Source organism: Aulonocara stuartgranti, assembly GCF_965226115.1.
Source record: "Aulonocara stuartgranti genome assembly, chromosome: 11".
Classification (NCBI taxonomy): domain Eukaryota; kingdom Metazoa; phylum Chordata; class Actinopteri; order Cichliformes; family Cichlidae; genus Aulonocara; species Aulonocara stuartgranti.
The window spans coordinates 20,701,916-20,717,766 of record NC_138947.1 but is presented as its reverse complement, the minus strand read 5'-3'; the positions used below and the strand labels follow the sequence as shown (position 1 = coordinate 20,717,766).

General features: G+C 38.2%; 1 protein-coding gene across 4 annotated transcripts in view; it reads left to right on the top strand.

Annotated features, from left to right (window-relative positions):
- nagpa (N-acetylglucosamine-1-phosphodiester alpha-N-acetylglucosaminidase) overlaps positions 1 to 15,851 on the top strand; it is a 38,952-nt gene that overhangs the window by 5,530 nt on the left and 17,571 nt on the right. For all 4 annotated transcript variants that reach the window (XR_014279596.1, XR_014279597.1, XM_082551127.1 and 1 more), the window contains exons 4-11: positions 854 to 993; positions 3,159 to 3,267; positions 6,438 to 6,566; positions 6,739 to 6,944; positions 8,197 to 8,244; positions 8,582 to 8,710; positions 10,898 to 11,029; positions 13,949 to 14,030. Coding sequence is in view for 2 of the 4 variants with exons in the window: in XM_082551127.1 (XP_082407253.1) it covers positions 854 to 993; positions 3,159 to 3,267; positions 6,438 to 6,566; positions 6,739 to 6,944; positions 8,197 to 8,244; positions 8,582 to 8,710; positions 10,898 to 11,029; positions 13,949 to 14,030 (975 nt within the window). In the remaining 2 variants the exon portion in view is untranslated. The remainder of the gene's footprint in view (positions 1 to 853; positions 994 to 3,158; positions 3,268 to 6,437; positions 6,567 to 6,738; positions 6,945 to 8,196; positions 8,245 to 8,581; positions 8,711 to 10,897; positions 11,030 to 13,948; positions 14,031 to 15,851) is intronic.

Genomic DNA, 15,851 nt, shown 5'->3' with positions numbered 1-15,851 from the left:
AAACCATGAAGTACTCTATGTAACTTGTTTGTTTGATAACTGAGGTCAGAAATGCACATGATGCAACATGATGTGGTTTGTGTCGTCGGTCACACTCCCAGGGAGCGAGTGGACCTCAGTAAAAAAATAACCTGCTCACAGTCCTGCTTGGGCCCTTTGTGCCGTCCATGACCTGTCAGTCGAGCTCATAATAAACCTACCTCTGATTTAAAATAGGACGCATTGCTTCGCCCACAAAATGACAGTTTTGGGTCCTAGTTTGAAGTGACTGTTGGGCTGTTTACTCCTCCAGATGGAGCCAAGCTCAGTTTTTCTTTGTAGACACAGTGTCCAAAAGTTCAGTAGCTTTGGTCTACTAAACTAAATCAAGTACAGAGTCCAAACAGCTGTTTGCTATGACTAATATGTTGTTAGATAACTGAAGTGTTGATATCTGTGTGTGGGTTGTGTGGTTTTTTTATTTTTATTAAGAGACGCATCAAACAGCTACAGCGAGTACAAATGTGGGAACCACCGTGCTATGCTGTTTTAACATTATCCCTCTAAGTTAACAGAAATGCTGTTAAAGTTAATAAAGCTGCCTGAACCTAAAGTGGTAAAAAAGAGGATTTGTTAGTAGTCGTAACACAAAAGTAAAAAAATATTCTTTGTTTTCTCTGGGGTGCATAAAAAACTGCAAATTGATGCCAGACATTTCAGCCTGGACTAAAGTAGAGGATTACCTACCAGCATTATTTATCACCACAAATATCAAATATAGAAACATGAAATTATAATATGTACTACAGTAGTATTATATTTATTTTATTATTTATATATTTTTTGAATTCCTTTCTCCCCTCTTACCGTTCAGGTATCTATCTCAGGATGACGTTTTGGATCAGTCCAATCCGTTTGTCCAATTAGTCAGCGGGGTGGTGTGGTTACTGAGAAACGGCGAGATTTACATCAATGAGAGCATTGAGGCCGAGTGCAACAAGACACAGGAAACAGGTAATGATGCAAATCCACATCCAGCTGGATTCATTTCTTTGACCACATGTATGTATAAAGGTTTTCAATCGTAAGATTTTAGGATTTGAGAAATAGAGATATTTATAAATCTTGTCACGGTATACTGATATTGATGGTGACTGAAGTTAAGCAAATAAAAGTAAAGGTTGATTCTGACTGGTAGAATTTTTTTAAATCTTATATGGATATTGCGATATTATCTGTAAAGTCTTATTCCACGATACTTGCATAGTGAAAATTTGATATTAGGACCGGTATTGACCCAGATTTTTGGTTACGTTAAACTGTTACATAAAAGGATCCAGCCTGTCAGTAACCAACCCCCCCCCCCCCCCCCCCCCCAAAAAAAAAAAAAAAGAAGAAATAAAATAAAAAAACATTTCTCAGGATTTCAGTTAAAAAAAAAAAAAAAACAGAGTTCATTTGGAGGTAATTTATTTTAGATTACTCTCTGCTTGTCCAGCATCATTTTCTCTGACCTTGGAATTGTCTGGGGCTTATTCAATCAGATTCAGTAACTAACTGGCTAGAGTGCTTCAGTACTGGCATAACCCAGAGGCCTGTTCATAATGCCCACAATGTCTTTACATTTATAGACAGCTAATTCTTTTACATTGTCTGTGCTTACACTCTCTGTCTTCACTAAAATTAACAGCTGCTATCATGTGTGTAGACCCAGGTTTTCTAAATCTAGCTCTGAACTAACACGGGGGGTGTGGCATGGCGCCAGATGATAAACATGACACGTCTAGAGTCATTTGTCTTACACAAAGAGCAAACTAATCCTAAGCCACTATAGTCGTTATTAAAGTAATTTTTATCTTGTCTTATTTAGCCTTATCTATCAACCCATACATTTTTTCAAGGCTGAATTTATAACATGGAAAAATATAGAGCAGTGCAAGAGACATGGTGCAGCCTTTCATGTGTTGCCCATTAACAGCCAGTACAATATGTCTCTGTGTACCAGCTAGCTGGAATAAGTAGTAGTTCTCAGTATTGACTGATAGATATTAGTAATGACTAAATGTAATGGCCAAAAGCCACATTACTCATCAATGTCATGCAGCTTGCCTTAATTTAGTTGTGTATAGGGAACACTTACAGCAACCTTAAGTGTTGGAGCACCTGGCTCCCAGAAAAAAAATTCAAAGGTCACGACCTTATTGTCTCAATAGCTGCTGCCTTGTTCCTGTAGCCAACAGTTGATTACAGTATTTAAAACTTTACTGAACTGAACTGGTACCCTGGATTGACTCTTCAATCGAACCATACTGAAACAAAAAGTGATTTTAAACATTGTTTTGGAGCAAAGACACAACATTGAAATAATATTTTTATCAAATTTTATTGGTCATTCTAATAAAGGTAATTGCTTTTTCTTCATTCGTTCGGTTAAATGTTTGGTCTTGTTACTGGGGATGTATGATTAAAACACATTTCTGGCTAATTTTCACTGCAGTTTTTGAATTTATCAGTGAGAGAAAAACAATCATCATCTCACTATAAGGAATATTAATGTCAGCTTCAACATAAGGACTCACAAATGTCAGCAAATTCCTGAAAGGACATTGATGAAACTGTCAGTATGGATGTGAGGGGTGCACAAAGGAATGGTAGAACTTGAGGGAAAAGTATGTTGGCCCCCAAAAACAACAAAGAGTAGGGACCCAGGAGGGAATAGGGAATATAAAACACAGGGACATGACCACAAGGTAATTGACACATAATGCACCAAGCACAAACATAAATGCCAGCAGCAACGCTGGGGACTTACATATTACATTGTAGGCTCTACAAGCATTCACTGCAGAAGTTTAAATCAGCCATTAGCTTGAAATAGCAGCACTGAGGCATTATTGAGTCATGTCTTTATAATGCATCATTTGGATGTAAAGGCATGGTTAGGAAAAGGTGTTAGACTTTAAATTCCCAAATGTGAGGTCAGCATAAAAAAGACAAAATATTGAGTTAATTAATCACAAAACTCCTAATCTGGAATAACTGGTTCATACTGGTGTGCACATTTCTGTAGATCCTGAGTTCTATGGTGGGATAAATTCAAGACAGTTTGATTTAACAGGTTTTATTGAACTGTTAATCGTACATCATAATTAAAAAAGCATTTTCTCATATTTTCACAGGGGGTTTCCGCACTTTTGTGGATGTAGTTTCAGCGAGGACGGCAGTGGGCCACGATGCAGAGGGAAGGTTAATCCTGTTTCATTTTGATGGACAGACAAAAGCACGAGGGTAAGAAAAGGAAAGGTGATAAACAATGTTTACAATGCTGTTTTCTTTTTAAGAAATTTGAAGCAAGAAGTAGTGATGAAATTGAAACAATTTGTTTTTAAAATTACACACAGTGAGTGGGAAGCTATCTACTCCAACCATTAGAAAAGAAATGGCAAACACGGGTGTAAATGTAAGAAAAGAGTCAATTTATCCTGTTAGCTTGAAGTGATTCACTGGTTTTTGAGTCAACACAGGATGTCCCAAGTGGGAATTTATTATCCAGGAACCGATTTCACACACAGTGAAGAGAAAAACAACCTCCATGTACGTTGGAATGTCTCCAGTTTACTTCAGCTCATTGAAAGACTTGACATGACCATGAAAATGACATGTTGACTGTTTGCATATTTTCCACTTGCTGGTTTTCTAAAGATGTTTAAAACCTTGAAAAAAGTGAATCTTTAAAATTTGTTTTATACCAACACCAAACTTAATCCATCAGTGTTTATCTTTTGTTGATCTTGTGACACAAGCATCTACAGCCTAACACTGGCAGCTTCCTTGTTGTGGTCAGGAAATATCAGAGAATAAGCAAGACAAATTACCTAACGACCGTCTAACAAAGACATTTTGGCTGATCTGGGCTCAGTGAGCAGCCCTAAGACCCTCTCAAACTTTTCACAACAGGTACTGGTTTGGCTGTAAGGTATTGCAAACATTTTGCAGCAACATCCTACTAATCAGTTTTTATTTTCTGATGACTTTCTTTTTTTAAACCATAAAAACAATGAGAACAATGGAGGGAATTATTGTCACAACACCAGGGTACAGCACCGGGTTTTATAAATGTAGGCAAGGTTGCTGCATTGTTGTTTTGTTGTCAGTCAGTAAAACTTCACACTGTTAATGGCGAGGTTGAAGAGGTGAAGACTTCTGGCCGTCAAGGACAAAAGGTTCAGAAATGGCCAATCAGCTTTGAGCAGAAACAGCCAAGTTAGCACTGAACAGCAGTTTCCAGAGCCTACAAACGATTAGATCTGCTTTTGCCTCCCCCAGGAAAAAAAACAAAAGAAAGAAGACCCTCAGGGATGGCTCCTGAACTCGTAGCGCACACAAAACCCCCACAGGTATTTTGGTGGGAAAAGGCTTAAGAAGACACATCACAAATGTAAACAGATGCTCAAGCGTAAACACACAAAACACACATGAACACACAGCTTTTTCGACCTGCTTGTTTCCTGTCTTGTAGGTTTGTTTTGACAACAAAACATCTTTTTTTTTAGAAGCAGCAACAGTAAAAATGTGTCCACAAACTCTGCAGAGAAATGATATTTTCACAAGATGCAAAAAAAAAAATATAAAGTTGTTTCAAAATATAGCTGTTAATTATAGATTAGTTTAATCAATAACAACAGCATTGAACAACAAGATGATGGACTAATGCAGGTCGAGGTCATTTGGAGGCTGAAAAATAAAAACAAGCTGACAGTGAATGTAGTAAACAGGGGTTTTGGTAAACAGAGATCCGATAACACTATCAGGCTTATATTAGCTCAACCCTCTTAGATACTCCACCAATCAATTGCATTGATCTAATTTTCCCTCCACCTTTAGTGCTGTGACCCCACAGACCTGCACTGACTTCAGATATTCTATTGTTGTGTTTATGATCGGGGTTTGAAAAGCACAACAATCGGACACGTCTGAACATGTCTGCTGCCCTCTGTATATCTCTGCTCAATATAGGGCCACCTCCCACTCAATAAAACATGAAAAAGTCAGGTCGAAGGAAGCTGTGACCTCAGAAACTGACCTCTAGTTTCCATGAACGACATGCTAGTTCTTTGAAATTCTCAACTAATTCTAGTGGAGGTTGCCGTAGATGATCAGCCAGTCAGACACTTAATCTATGATTATTTTCACAATTAATTAATCATTCTGTGTTCATTATGTGATGCATTGATTAGCATTGAATTGTGAGACATCTTAACTGCAAAGAACCACTTATCCACAGTACAGTGGCCATTTTTGGACTTTTTAGCCTAATCTACACGCGATTGGTGAAATAATCAGGCGTCTGTTTTAGAAATTTGGCCAGACAAACCCAAACATAAAGTAAAATGCCAACAACATGAAAATATTTGACTGCAGTGTTTTTGACTCATTAGCTTTTGAAGATTTTGTGTTTTGTATATACTTTATTTCTCATATTATAGTGCCATTGTAACCACGATGATGGTAAGTCATACTGAGTAAATGGAAAAACAATATATTTTGGTATTTGTTCTTCTTGTATTAATTCTGACACAGGTCATCTTCTGTCTGAGGCAAACCATGATAGCTCCTCTCCTTTAAAGGACACTGTGTATTTAGGCCTGTTGTCTTCTGCATGACTGCCTCTCAAAAAAGATTTAAATGACAGAGGGGGGCTTCTGTGGAGACACACACCCAGAGCTACCATGTACCTGAGGTGACCATATTAAGTATATCCCCCTCCCCTTGTTGACATCATACAGAATCAAGATCAAAAACACTGTTTGCAAAAGACAAATTGGAGACTAAGCTTTTAGATAACTTTTAGAAGTAATTTCTACTGTCTGAAATATATGATCTTTGACCAAAGCTTGCCACTTATCCACATTGCCAGCAATTCATATCCAACCATGAGAGGTGATCTGTGGGACATTTTTGCAAAATGTCAGCACTACCTTGTATCTGCTCCAAAAATGATCTTTTTATCACGTGAAGCTTTTACCTGTGTGTCAGTAGGATTCACCTTCCGAGGACTATGAATGTTTGTATACAGTTATTTGAGATATTCTTGTAAATGGATATCTGTTTTGTTTTATTGTTTTTGTATGTGGGGATAAGTATGCAATGTACAGCAGCATATACCAAGGAATTTATAGCCCAAGCTAATGCAACACCCATGCAAGTTTGTTTCCATACAATACACAAAGCTGAATGACTCATGCACAAGATTTTGTGAGAGAAACATGGTAGTTACATAATTACAAACACAAAACACAGAACCAAATAAATGTAGACAGACAGGACAGTAACAGATGCACCAGACTGTTTGGCAGTCACTGATTCTGACACGCTGCCAGTATGACTAAAGTCCTCAACATTTCTATGGCCACAGTGTTTGTCTTCAGTTTTTTCAGTGCTGCTTTTTTTTAACACAGTTTGAGTCTTTGGGAGATGGCTGATTTCCTGAAGGAGCATGGAGTGATCAATGCCATTAATCTGGATGGGGGCGGATCTGCCACCTATGTTAAAAATGGCGTTTTGGCCAGCTATCCATCTGATCATTGGTGAGTGAGTTGTCCCTTCACACTTGTGAAACTTTACACTTACTTTTTTATTCTCCAACATTTAATGTTAAAGTGTGCATATAGGTGTACATGATAATTAATAAATGATTGATTTTTTTAATAGACTTTTTTCTGTCCTTCCATGCTGTCAACACATCTCCTTCCCTCCCAGTATTTCAGATAACATGTGGCGCTGTGAGCGAAAGGTCTCCACCATCTTGTGTATCCATAAAAGACTATGCCAGCCAGCAAACTGCAGCGAGCACGGTGACTGTGTGGACGGACACTGTCTGTGTCATGATGGTTGGCAGGGTGCTGCTTGTGACTCTTTGGTGTGTCAGCCATCAGCTTGCCGACCCCATGGCATCTGTACCGCCAGTAAGTATGAAAGTGCTGGTAAAGATAAAGCAAAATAGCAGGATTACTTATAGTACAGTAATTCTAAACCTTTAGCCCTGTAAACATGTCATCAGTGATGTACTGAATTTGACATCAGTGCACTCTAAGTTCCTCTAAAATTTGAGTTTTAAAGCTTTTAGTGCAGTTGCAGCTGGTTTAAGAGTAATCTTTGTCCAATGTCTGGGTATTAAGAGTACAGCCTTTAAAAATTTCCAGTCATATTTGTCAGATAGGAGTTCCCCTGTGCATTTAGGACAGTATTCATTATGTGTGTCCCCACTTGGTTGAGGAATACCTAAGGGTTCTCCATTTTTTTTTCATTTTATATATGCTTCTCTTGGGGTCCATTTTTAAAAAAACAACATCTCCTTTCATTGCTTTTTAGAGGACCTACAGATAGGTGTACACATTACACCTATACTGACCTCTTTACACTGACTTGCAGTCCATTTCAGGATCCAGTTTAAAATTTGATTGCTTCTTTTTAAGAGTGTCAGTGGTTTGGTGACAGCAAAATCCTAGCTGAGCACTGAGGTCTTTGATATCATAGATCCAGGCTTAAAATCAGAGGTGATAGCCTTTTCAATGGTGGCTTCTAATCTTTGCAACAACAATCCTTTTCACATAAGTGCTGCCCAGTCTCTTAATCATTTAAAAACACTGTTAAAAACCTACTTTTTTTAGCTTGTGTTGTTCACATTTTGATACCTCAGTCTTACCGTTTTGGCTGCTGCTATTTGAGTATTTTGGGCCCAGAAGTTACCACATATGGACAAGAGGGTTGAGTGCTAAGTTACCAGCAAACGCTAGTAAGCTTGGCTGGCAAGCTGCCACAATAAACAGTACTTTTGAAATCCGCAGACATGGATATCAGCTAAGTAGTGCAAAGTAACAGACTAATAAAATGTAGAATTTCAAAACTGAAGTCCAAACTTCACAAACATAATTAAGAAGTCCGATGACTCAAGTTAACAGATGTGAGGTCTAGCTGACAATGATTGTCAGCTCAATGTGCAAAGACATGCTCCAAACTCCAGAATTGGATACAAACTGCAGTTTGACTTGAGTGGTGGAAGCGTAGAGCAGCACAGTATTTACAGTTATATTTCAAGCCTGCCTAGAGGGGGTATTATAAGTGAAAGATCAAACTTCTTGTTTTCCCCACTGATTGTTGACTCATTGTTTGTCCTCTGTGATTCATGTCTTTCTGTCTGTTCCATCTGTGTTGCAGATGGCTGTGTCTGTGATGCTGGTTGGAGAGGAAAGAACTGCAGCCAAGGTAATCAAAAGCCTCATCCAGTCACACGTACGCAAGAATGCAAACACATGTTTTTGTTCTTCTATACACATACGCAACCTCATTAACTTTCACCAACACCAGCCTCTAATGGTGAGTTATGGTTTGATTAAATGTGGCATTTTTCCCACCCGTGTGGGTCTGTTGGTCATCCCACTGCACCTTTACATGTTGTTTTTTTTTTTTCATTTGTGTTATATTTTGTTTAAATGTGTATGTATGTTCACACATTGTTTGATTGCTGTCCTGTGACACAAAAATAAAACACGCTCCTTACATGAAATGTCTCTGTTGTTTTGTTTTGTTTTTTTGTTTGCAGAGTGCCTCGCTGGTTTCTATGGTGACGGCTGCAATCAGACCTGCTCCTGTGTTAATGGCGGTTCCTGTGACCCCGTCCACGGACGCTGCACCTGCCCTCCAGGTTTCCATGGCAACTACTGTGAGCAAGGTAGAGCTATGCATGCTAAATGTCACTTCACCCGGACCTGTTGAAAGTCACTCGGAATTTTAGTGGAAATAAAAGGATTTTCTTTACTATTGTGTTGAACTATTGCATGTATGTTCTGTCACATGTGTTGAACTGCAACTTGATTTCCATCCATTTTTATTTATGCTGTAGAAGGAAATCATTAACTAAACCTTTGCTGTGTTGGCTAGAATTCACACCACTTAATACAAGTTAGTATTATGTGTCACATGTGGATCACACTATGGTCTTCAAGGCATGGTCAGGTACGAAGGGGCCAAAAGTGTGCTAAGAAAATATTCCTCACACCATTACACCACCACCAGAAACAGAGATCATTGATATAATGCAAGATGGATTCATGCTTTCAATTGTAACCTTACCATCCAAATGTAACAGCAAAAACTAAAAATAATCAGACCAGGCAGCATTTGTCCAATTTTGGTGAGAAGGTGTAAATTGTAGGCACAGTTTCCTCTCCTTGGGAGGAGTAATGGCACCCAATGTGGTCTTCTGCTGCCGTAGCACGTCTGCTTTAGAGTTTGACTTCTTGAACATTCAAACATGCTCTGCTGAAAACCTTGCTTGCAAAAAGTGGTGATTGGGGTTACTGTTTCCTTTGTGTCAGCTCAAAGCACTCTGGCCATTCTCCTCTCATATCTGGCATCAAGTAGGCATTTTCAAAAAGAGAACCACTGCTAACTAGAGCAGGGCGATATGACCAAAAATATTTATCACGATATACATTTGAAAATTTGCGATAACGATATAACTGACAATATAATTGACACTAGACAAAATACTTTACAACTCCTCAACTTTATTAGTGCAAAAAAAAAACATCAATGTATTTTCACTTAAACAAGCAGCTGTTTTTTATGTGCATTAAAGTTATATAAAAATATAACAGTGCAAATGCAAATTCCTTGCTGACAGTTTAACCAAAAGGCATTTCCAGTGGAAATTGGCCGACATATCCTCAGCATAACCATGTATAATATCCACAAAACTTTAAAAAGAGGTTATACACACACAATACGGTAATATTATGTTGAAGCACAGTACGTATCACTCCGTGAGGCTCCTGCCTAAGATAGCCGTAATGCTCCAACAATCCATCAAGCGGTGCAGGTTCGTAGCTTAGCAAAGTCGTACTAAAACATTTGACAGCTTTTCGAGCGCCGTGTACCACATAAAATCATTTCGAGGTCAGTAAACACAAACAGAATTCATACATAAGGCCCACTGGATTATACAGGGGCACTGTCGATTTTCAGAAAAATAAAAGGATTGATTTTAAGTGTGCCGTATTTTCAAAAGAACACGGTAATAACGACAGCCCGCTAGCATGCTCTACCAAAAATAGTGCTTTGTTTAGCTTTCTGACAGACGAAAGCTAAACCAGTTCCACACCACTGAAGTTGCAACATTTTTACAAACCAATTCTGGTTCATCCGTTTCATTCAATGATCCGCTTTCGTCCTTCTCATTCTCCGCCATGTGCGTATGAAAACAAAGGCGCTGCGCATGCGCGTTTTACCCATATTCTATCGCGATATTTCATTTTCTTATCGTTGCTCAACATTATACCGGTATTACTGTGAACAGTATGGTATGGCCCAGCCCTACTGCTAACTGGATATTTTCTCATATTCAGAACATTCTCTGTAAAGCAGACAACCATATGTTTGTGTGGGAAAATCCCAGCAGATCTGCTCTTTCTGAAATATGCAAATCCACCAGTGTGGCACCAAACTGCCTTTTTCCCTACTCTTATACTCAGTTTTATACTCAACTTCAGCAGCTTGTTGTGACCATGTCTACATGTCTAAATGGACTGAGAGGCTGCCATGTGATTGGCTGACTATATATCTGTATTAATGAGCAGTTGAACAGGTGTATCACAAAAAAAGTCTGAGTGAAGTCACTCAATAACCTTTTTGTTTTCATTCATGCTTTTATTTTGGCTGTAAAAATGAAACGGGTATTAAAACTTTTCAGACCTTATTTAAAAGATCCGACGATTAAACTTGATTGAAAAGAAACAGAGAAAAATCAACTTGACGACCATTTCAGTCACAAAATGAACCATTTAGTTTGCTAAATTTGTTTGTTCTTTATTTAAATATTAAAAAATGTAAATTCACTTCATTTTTTTCTTTCTTTCAGTGTGTCCTCTGGGTTTCTACGGTCTGTCCTGCGCTCATGAGTGTCAATGTGAGGATCGGTGTCCATGTGACCCACAAACAGGAAGCTGCCACACCACACTGCCAGGAAGCACCAACTACACCTTACACACAGGTACAGACCAAGGTTATTAAAGTTAACCAAGCTAAATTATTTTTTTTGTTTTAAAGCTACGTAAAGCATAAAGTAAACTTAAAAGAACTGCTTGAAATAAAAAGAATGCAAACAAAGTTGTTACAAAACTGCAATAACTCCTGTGCAGACCCATATATAGGCATACATACTGCTTGTACACACAGGGTCATATGGTGGTTGATGGTAGCGGTAAAGAGATGAACGAAACCCTGTCCTTAAGCTCTCATGCAGCTGGTGATTAGCTGCAGGGGTTTTCACGTGAATGAACAGTTTGAATTTTTTTTTCTATGCACAGCGCCTCTGTTCCTTCCTTTTCCCTCATCCCTAGCCTGTTTGTTACACCATATTTAATTATTAATTATGCCGCTAGTTGTGAAAGCAGGAACATTTATGGTTGTTTTTGTAGAGAATTTGAAGTGAAACAAGATGCAAATAACTCAGTTTCATCTCCTTTGCCTGCTTTCTTCTGGGCAAAATTCACAGCCAGCATACAAGAGAGGAGAAAGATTAAAGACTAAAGTATTATTTAATAGATGCCTTCTGACCAAATCACAGCAAGTAGCAACCTTTTAAAGCATGTAGTTCCACAGGGTTGGAGACCAAATCTTTTGTCTAACATACTTTGCTGTTTCACTGTATCACATTTCAAAATGTGGTCATCTGTACTGTGTTTCAGTGCAACTGAAGTCCCACTGTGGTGTTTCTCATTTACATTTTTCTTCTTTCGTTTTTTTTTCCCTGTTAAACAGCTGAGCAGATATTAAATACTGATTTGCCTGCTGCCCATAAGCACTACACATGTACACATTAACCAGCTCTCAGTCCTTACAGCTGGTTAATGTGGCTACTTTGTTTCAAATATATTTCCATTTGTTGATTCAGTCATTCTCTATCCCATCTCCTTAAAGTAGGGTGAGATACTCACATAGTAAACATAGTGTAAGAAAGTGAGAGAATATGTGTGAGGAAAAACAGTCAGTGTGAGAGGAGACACTAAAGTAATGTGACACTATGTAAATCAGCTTCAGTATGTGTGTGCGTGAGGAGAAAAGGCAGAGATGGTGTTTATCATTGTGTTGAAGTGTGCATATTCTCACATGAGCAAATGATTCAATATTTGCAGAGAGCAGATGTAGACGCAGCTCTGTCTTTGTTGCCGTCTGTCTAAACAGAGGAGCACCGTGTCAGCTCATCTGGGAGGACTGGAAATGTTACTCACCTGCATGTCAGCTCTCAAAACTTTCCACTGTAACTCATACGGTTATGTCTTTCTGCTCTACAATCTGTTTTCAGAATATTAGGTACATGTAGCCAAAACTAGTACAGTGAATATCCTCATAAAAGTTAGTAATGTTCAATCATTGTTTATTTAAAAGAGGCTTTAATTCCACTCTGCACTCTACTTGTATTACATTATACCCTTTAATGTTGTTATTATTATCATTGATGTTGTTTTTTGTGGGGGGGTTTTCAGCTTTCTTTTTTTTCCTTAAATCCTATCCTCTCAAGCATCGTTTTGAAAAATATTTCCACCCACACGAACATATTAAAACACAGTGTCAAGGGCTGTGAAGAGCATACCATAGCAGCAACAGATGGTAATATGACCATAACTGTATAGAAATCCTGGCCAATCAGACGCCTGGGGCAGGAAGTTATTATATAAACAAAAGACAGTGCATAGAGGAAGAAGCGAGATTTGCATTTGTGCGCATGTGTCCGCATGCTTAGAAAAATGCAGATAATATCGTTAACAGAAAAAGTATTTTGTCTATGTCCGCCATTGCACAAAAGCAAAAAAAAAAGCATAAAAATGTGATAAAGCCACACACCTTTGATGTTACATGATGTCATTGCAGAACAAGTTTCTGAAAATCTTGACCCTATAACGAGTTTTCAGGAACGCCATTTTTTGTGACCTAAAGCACTGTTTATGTGGCCTGACAGGTCTGATATTTTACTTACATCATGATATAAATAGACTTGTTTTTTACTGCTTCTGTTATGTTTCTAATAGGAACAACAAAAACAGAAAAAATGATCTCGGATACCGCTGTATGAGTTCAAACCACAAACCTATAATTCATAACTTCCAAATGGCCTTCCTACCTTCCTAACTGCATGCTCTAACTATCCATCGCTCCAGTGTTTTCAGTCTCGTGACAACACATCTAAAGCTGTGTGCTACATGGGAGAAAGTGAAGCTTTAAATACTGTCTTCACCTGATTCTGTTAACATTTTCCAAAGTTGACTTATGATATCAGTTTTAAAGACGTAGTAAATTAATATTCAAATACATCTCTCTAAGCAGTTTAACTCATTGGTCCATGCAATATTTTATCCAACAATAACTTATGAGATGAGGTCTGTAGCAGGCATCGTGTGCACAAAGCCAACACAGAAACATAAACCTCTCCCCAGAGGTGCACAGGCGTGGGAGACTTTATTCAGAAATCCTTTTTCTAAGAGTAACAAGTTGGCAAAATTTAGTGTGACTTGCATATAATTATCTTTGATTTCTTGCCTTAGTTTCTGATTACTAATTTACATGTCCAACTATATCAGTGATAGTCTGAATATCTATAACTGCGCTGGAAACCTGAGCTGCTAATAACTACTCCAGTTTCCCTTTAATGGTGACAGCCTGTAGGTTAAATTTCACACAGAGCTGATATAAAAGTAGGCCATGCTGCTCTATTTGGAAAAACACCAATTTGAAATCCAAGGTTTGGCTGTGGAGGAGATTTCAATTACAGGAGGAGCAGCCAGTGTAATTGTGGCTGAAGTCTGGGTTAGAAAATTACCTTTTCATGCAGGATGGGATTAAAAACACTGACCAGCCACAGTCAGTGTCCTCTGTCATTTATCTCTTGTTCTTTTTCCTCACCTCACCATAGCTGGACACTGCCTGGCTAGAAAGATGTTTATATCTTGGAGGCGAGAAGAAGACGCTTACAGAAAGCGGCCTTATTTTACGGAGTAAGTGTCAAAGATCACACAACCTTAACCCACCCTCCCCTGTCACCTTTTACCCTGCTGTGCATCTTGAGGTCTTTTCAATAAATTGTCTCCCTTTTAAAAAATAAAGTGGTTACATTTTGCCATTTTGATACCATTTTTAGCATTGATTTCAGCTCTCGACGTAGTATTAATGTGTTAAATAAGAAGGAATATGAATGGGAATGAGGTTCAAGAATTCTTATTCACTCACACTGGCTGCACACAGAACCAAGAGCTTTTAAAAAGCTGTTTGTGAAATCTAAGGCTTTGGCCATGTTCCATGTATATATGGTATTGCTATGTATACAGAAAATTACAGATCCTGTTAATAAGTGATCCAGTTTTTCCCTCTGCTCTAAATACTGTAGTTCAGTTTAATAATAATAGAAAACATCTGAAGCAGCCCAGACCCGCATTTGGCTTTTTCTCTCACACTCTCTCTTTTACATGTAAACAAGGCATGTAAAAGACACTCTGGGGGTGGGATGCATTCACTGGCCTCATTACCTTTCACATGGAAGTGAGGGATTGTTAGTTGTTGCTATGGTTTCTAATGTTTGGTCACTTATGTAGGAAAGGACACGTTTAAAAAGAACTAATCCCTTTAAACAGTGTTTGTTAAAAAATTGGACACGTTCCAATTTGTTATATTCAGCAGTAGTCAAAGTGCATGTCAGCGTTGAAATCCCCTTCCCCCAGGGCCTTCCAGATGGGGCTGTCTTTGTCATTCATTTCTTGTAACTTTCCAAAACCAACTCCCACTTCAGGCAGGGATTGATCAGCTGCGACAAAGTAGGTGGAGCTCTGTTATCTTTAACTGTTTCTGTCCCTTATCATCCAAACAAGCATGTGAAGGAGATACTGACTCAAGACCACGGTAACAATAATACCACCAACTTTTCAGTCTGGCAGTTAAACTGATTAGATATATGCTAATCTCATGCACAGTCTTATTGAATATTAAACAGTTTTTAACCTGCCTCTAACAAATAGTGTAAAAATCTGCCAATTCAAAGATAAGATAAGATAAGATAACCTTTATTAGTCCCACACGTGGGAAATTTGTTAACATTTGTTAACATGCAGAGCTCCACATGATGGTGACCTCTTTGTGAATAAGAAGGCAGCTGAAAGTAGCTTTTTAAAGCAAGTGAGCAGTCGTCCTGCACGCAGCTTCCTCCAGGCAACTGCCTCAGTACTGACAGAAAGTTTCTAGTGGTCAGAAGAAACCCTTAGCAGACTATCTCATGTTGTGTGCCACATGTGAGAAATGTCTCAGACTTCTTCTCACGGCTTGTTGCTTTTTCCTCTCACTACTTACTATCAGACAAGGAAAAGTATTTGTATTTGCTTCAGGAAATGATAAACTATATTCTACATATTCTACATAAACAGAAGGCTAACAAATTGGTTAAGGAATGAGATACATTGGAAAAATACATTTTAACCCTAAAGCAGCTATTTTAGCAACTGATTTGGTTTTTCAACCAACACTCAGGAACACGTAATTTTTAATGGCTCTTTTTCTCTTTAGCATACCCATAACATTGTCTTTATATATAGTAAATGTTTTAAAATAGTCTAAATATAGTTTTCCCAACTGATGTCCATCAGCTACATTGTTTCCATTGTCACTTTGGGCATTAAATCTCCCTGCAGCAGTAAATCTTCCTACTGTAGGACTGTTAGCGGTTCACTATAAAATACTATAAAAGTGGAACCTAAAAATCTAAACATTTGATGTTTAAAAAAAAAACATGCACATATTTCCCACAACTTTATATTATCCCTGCCACACAA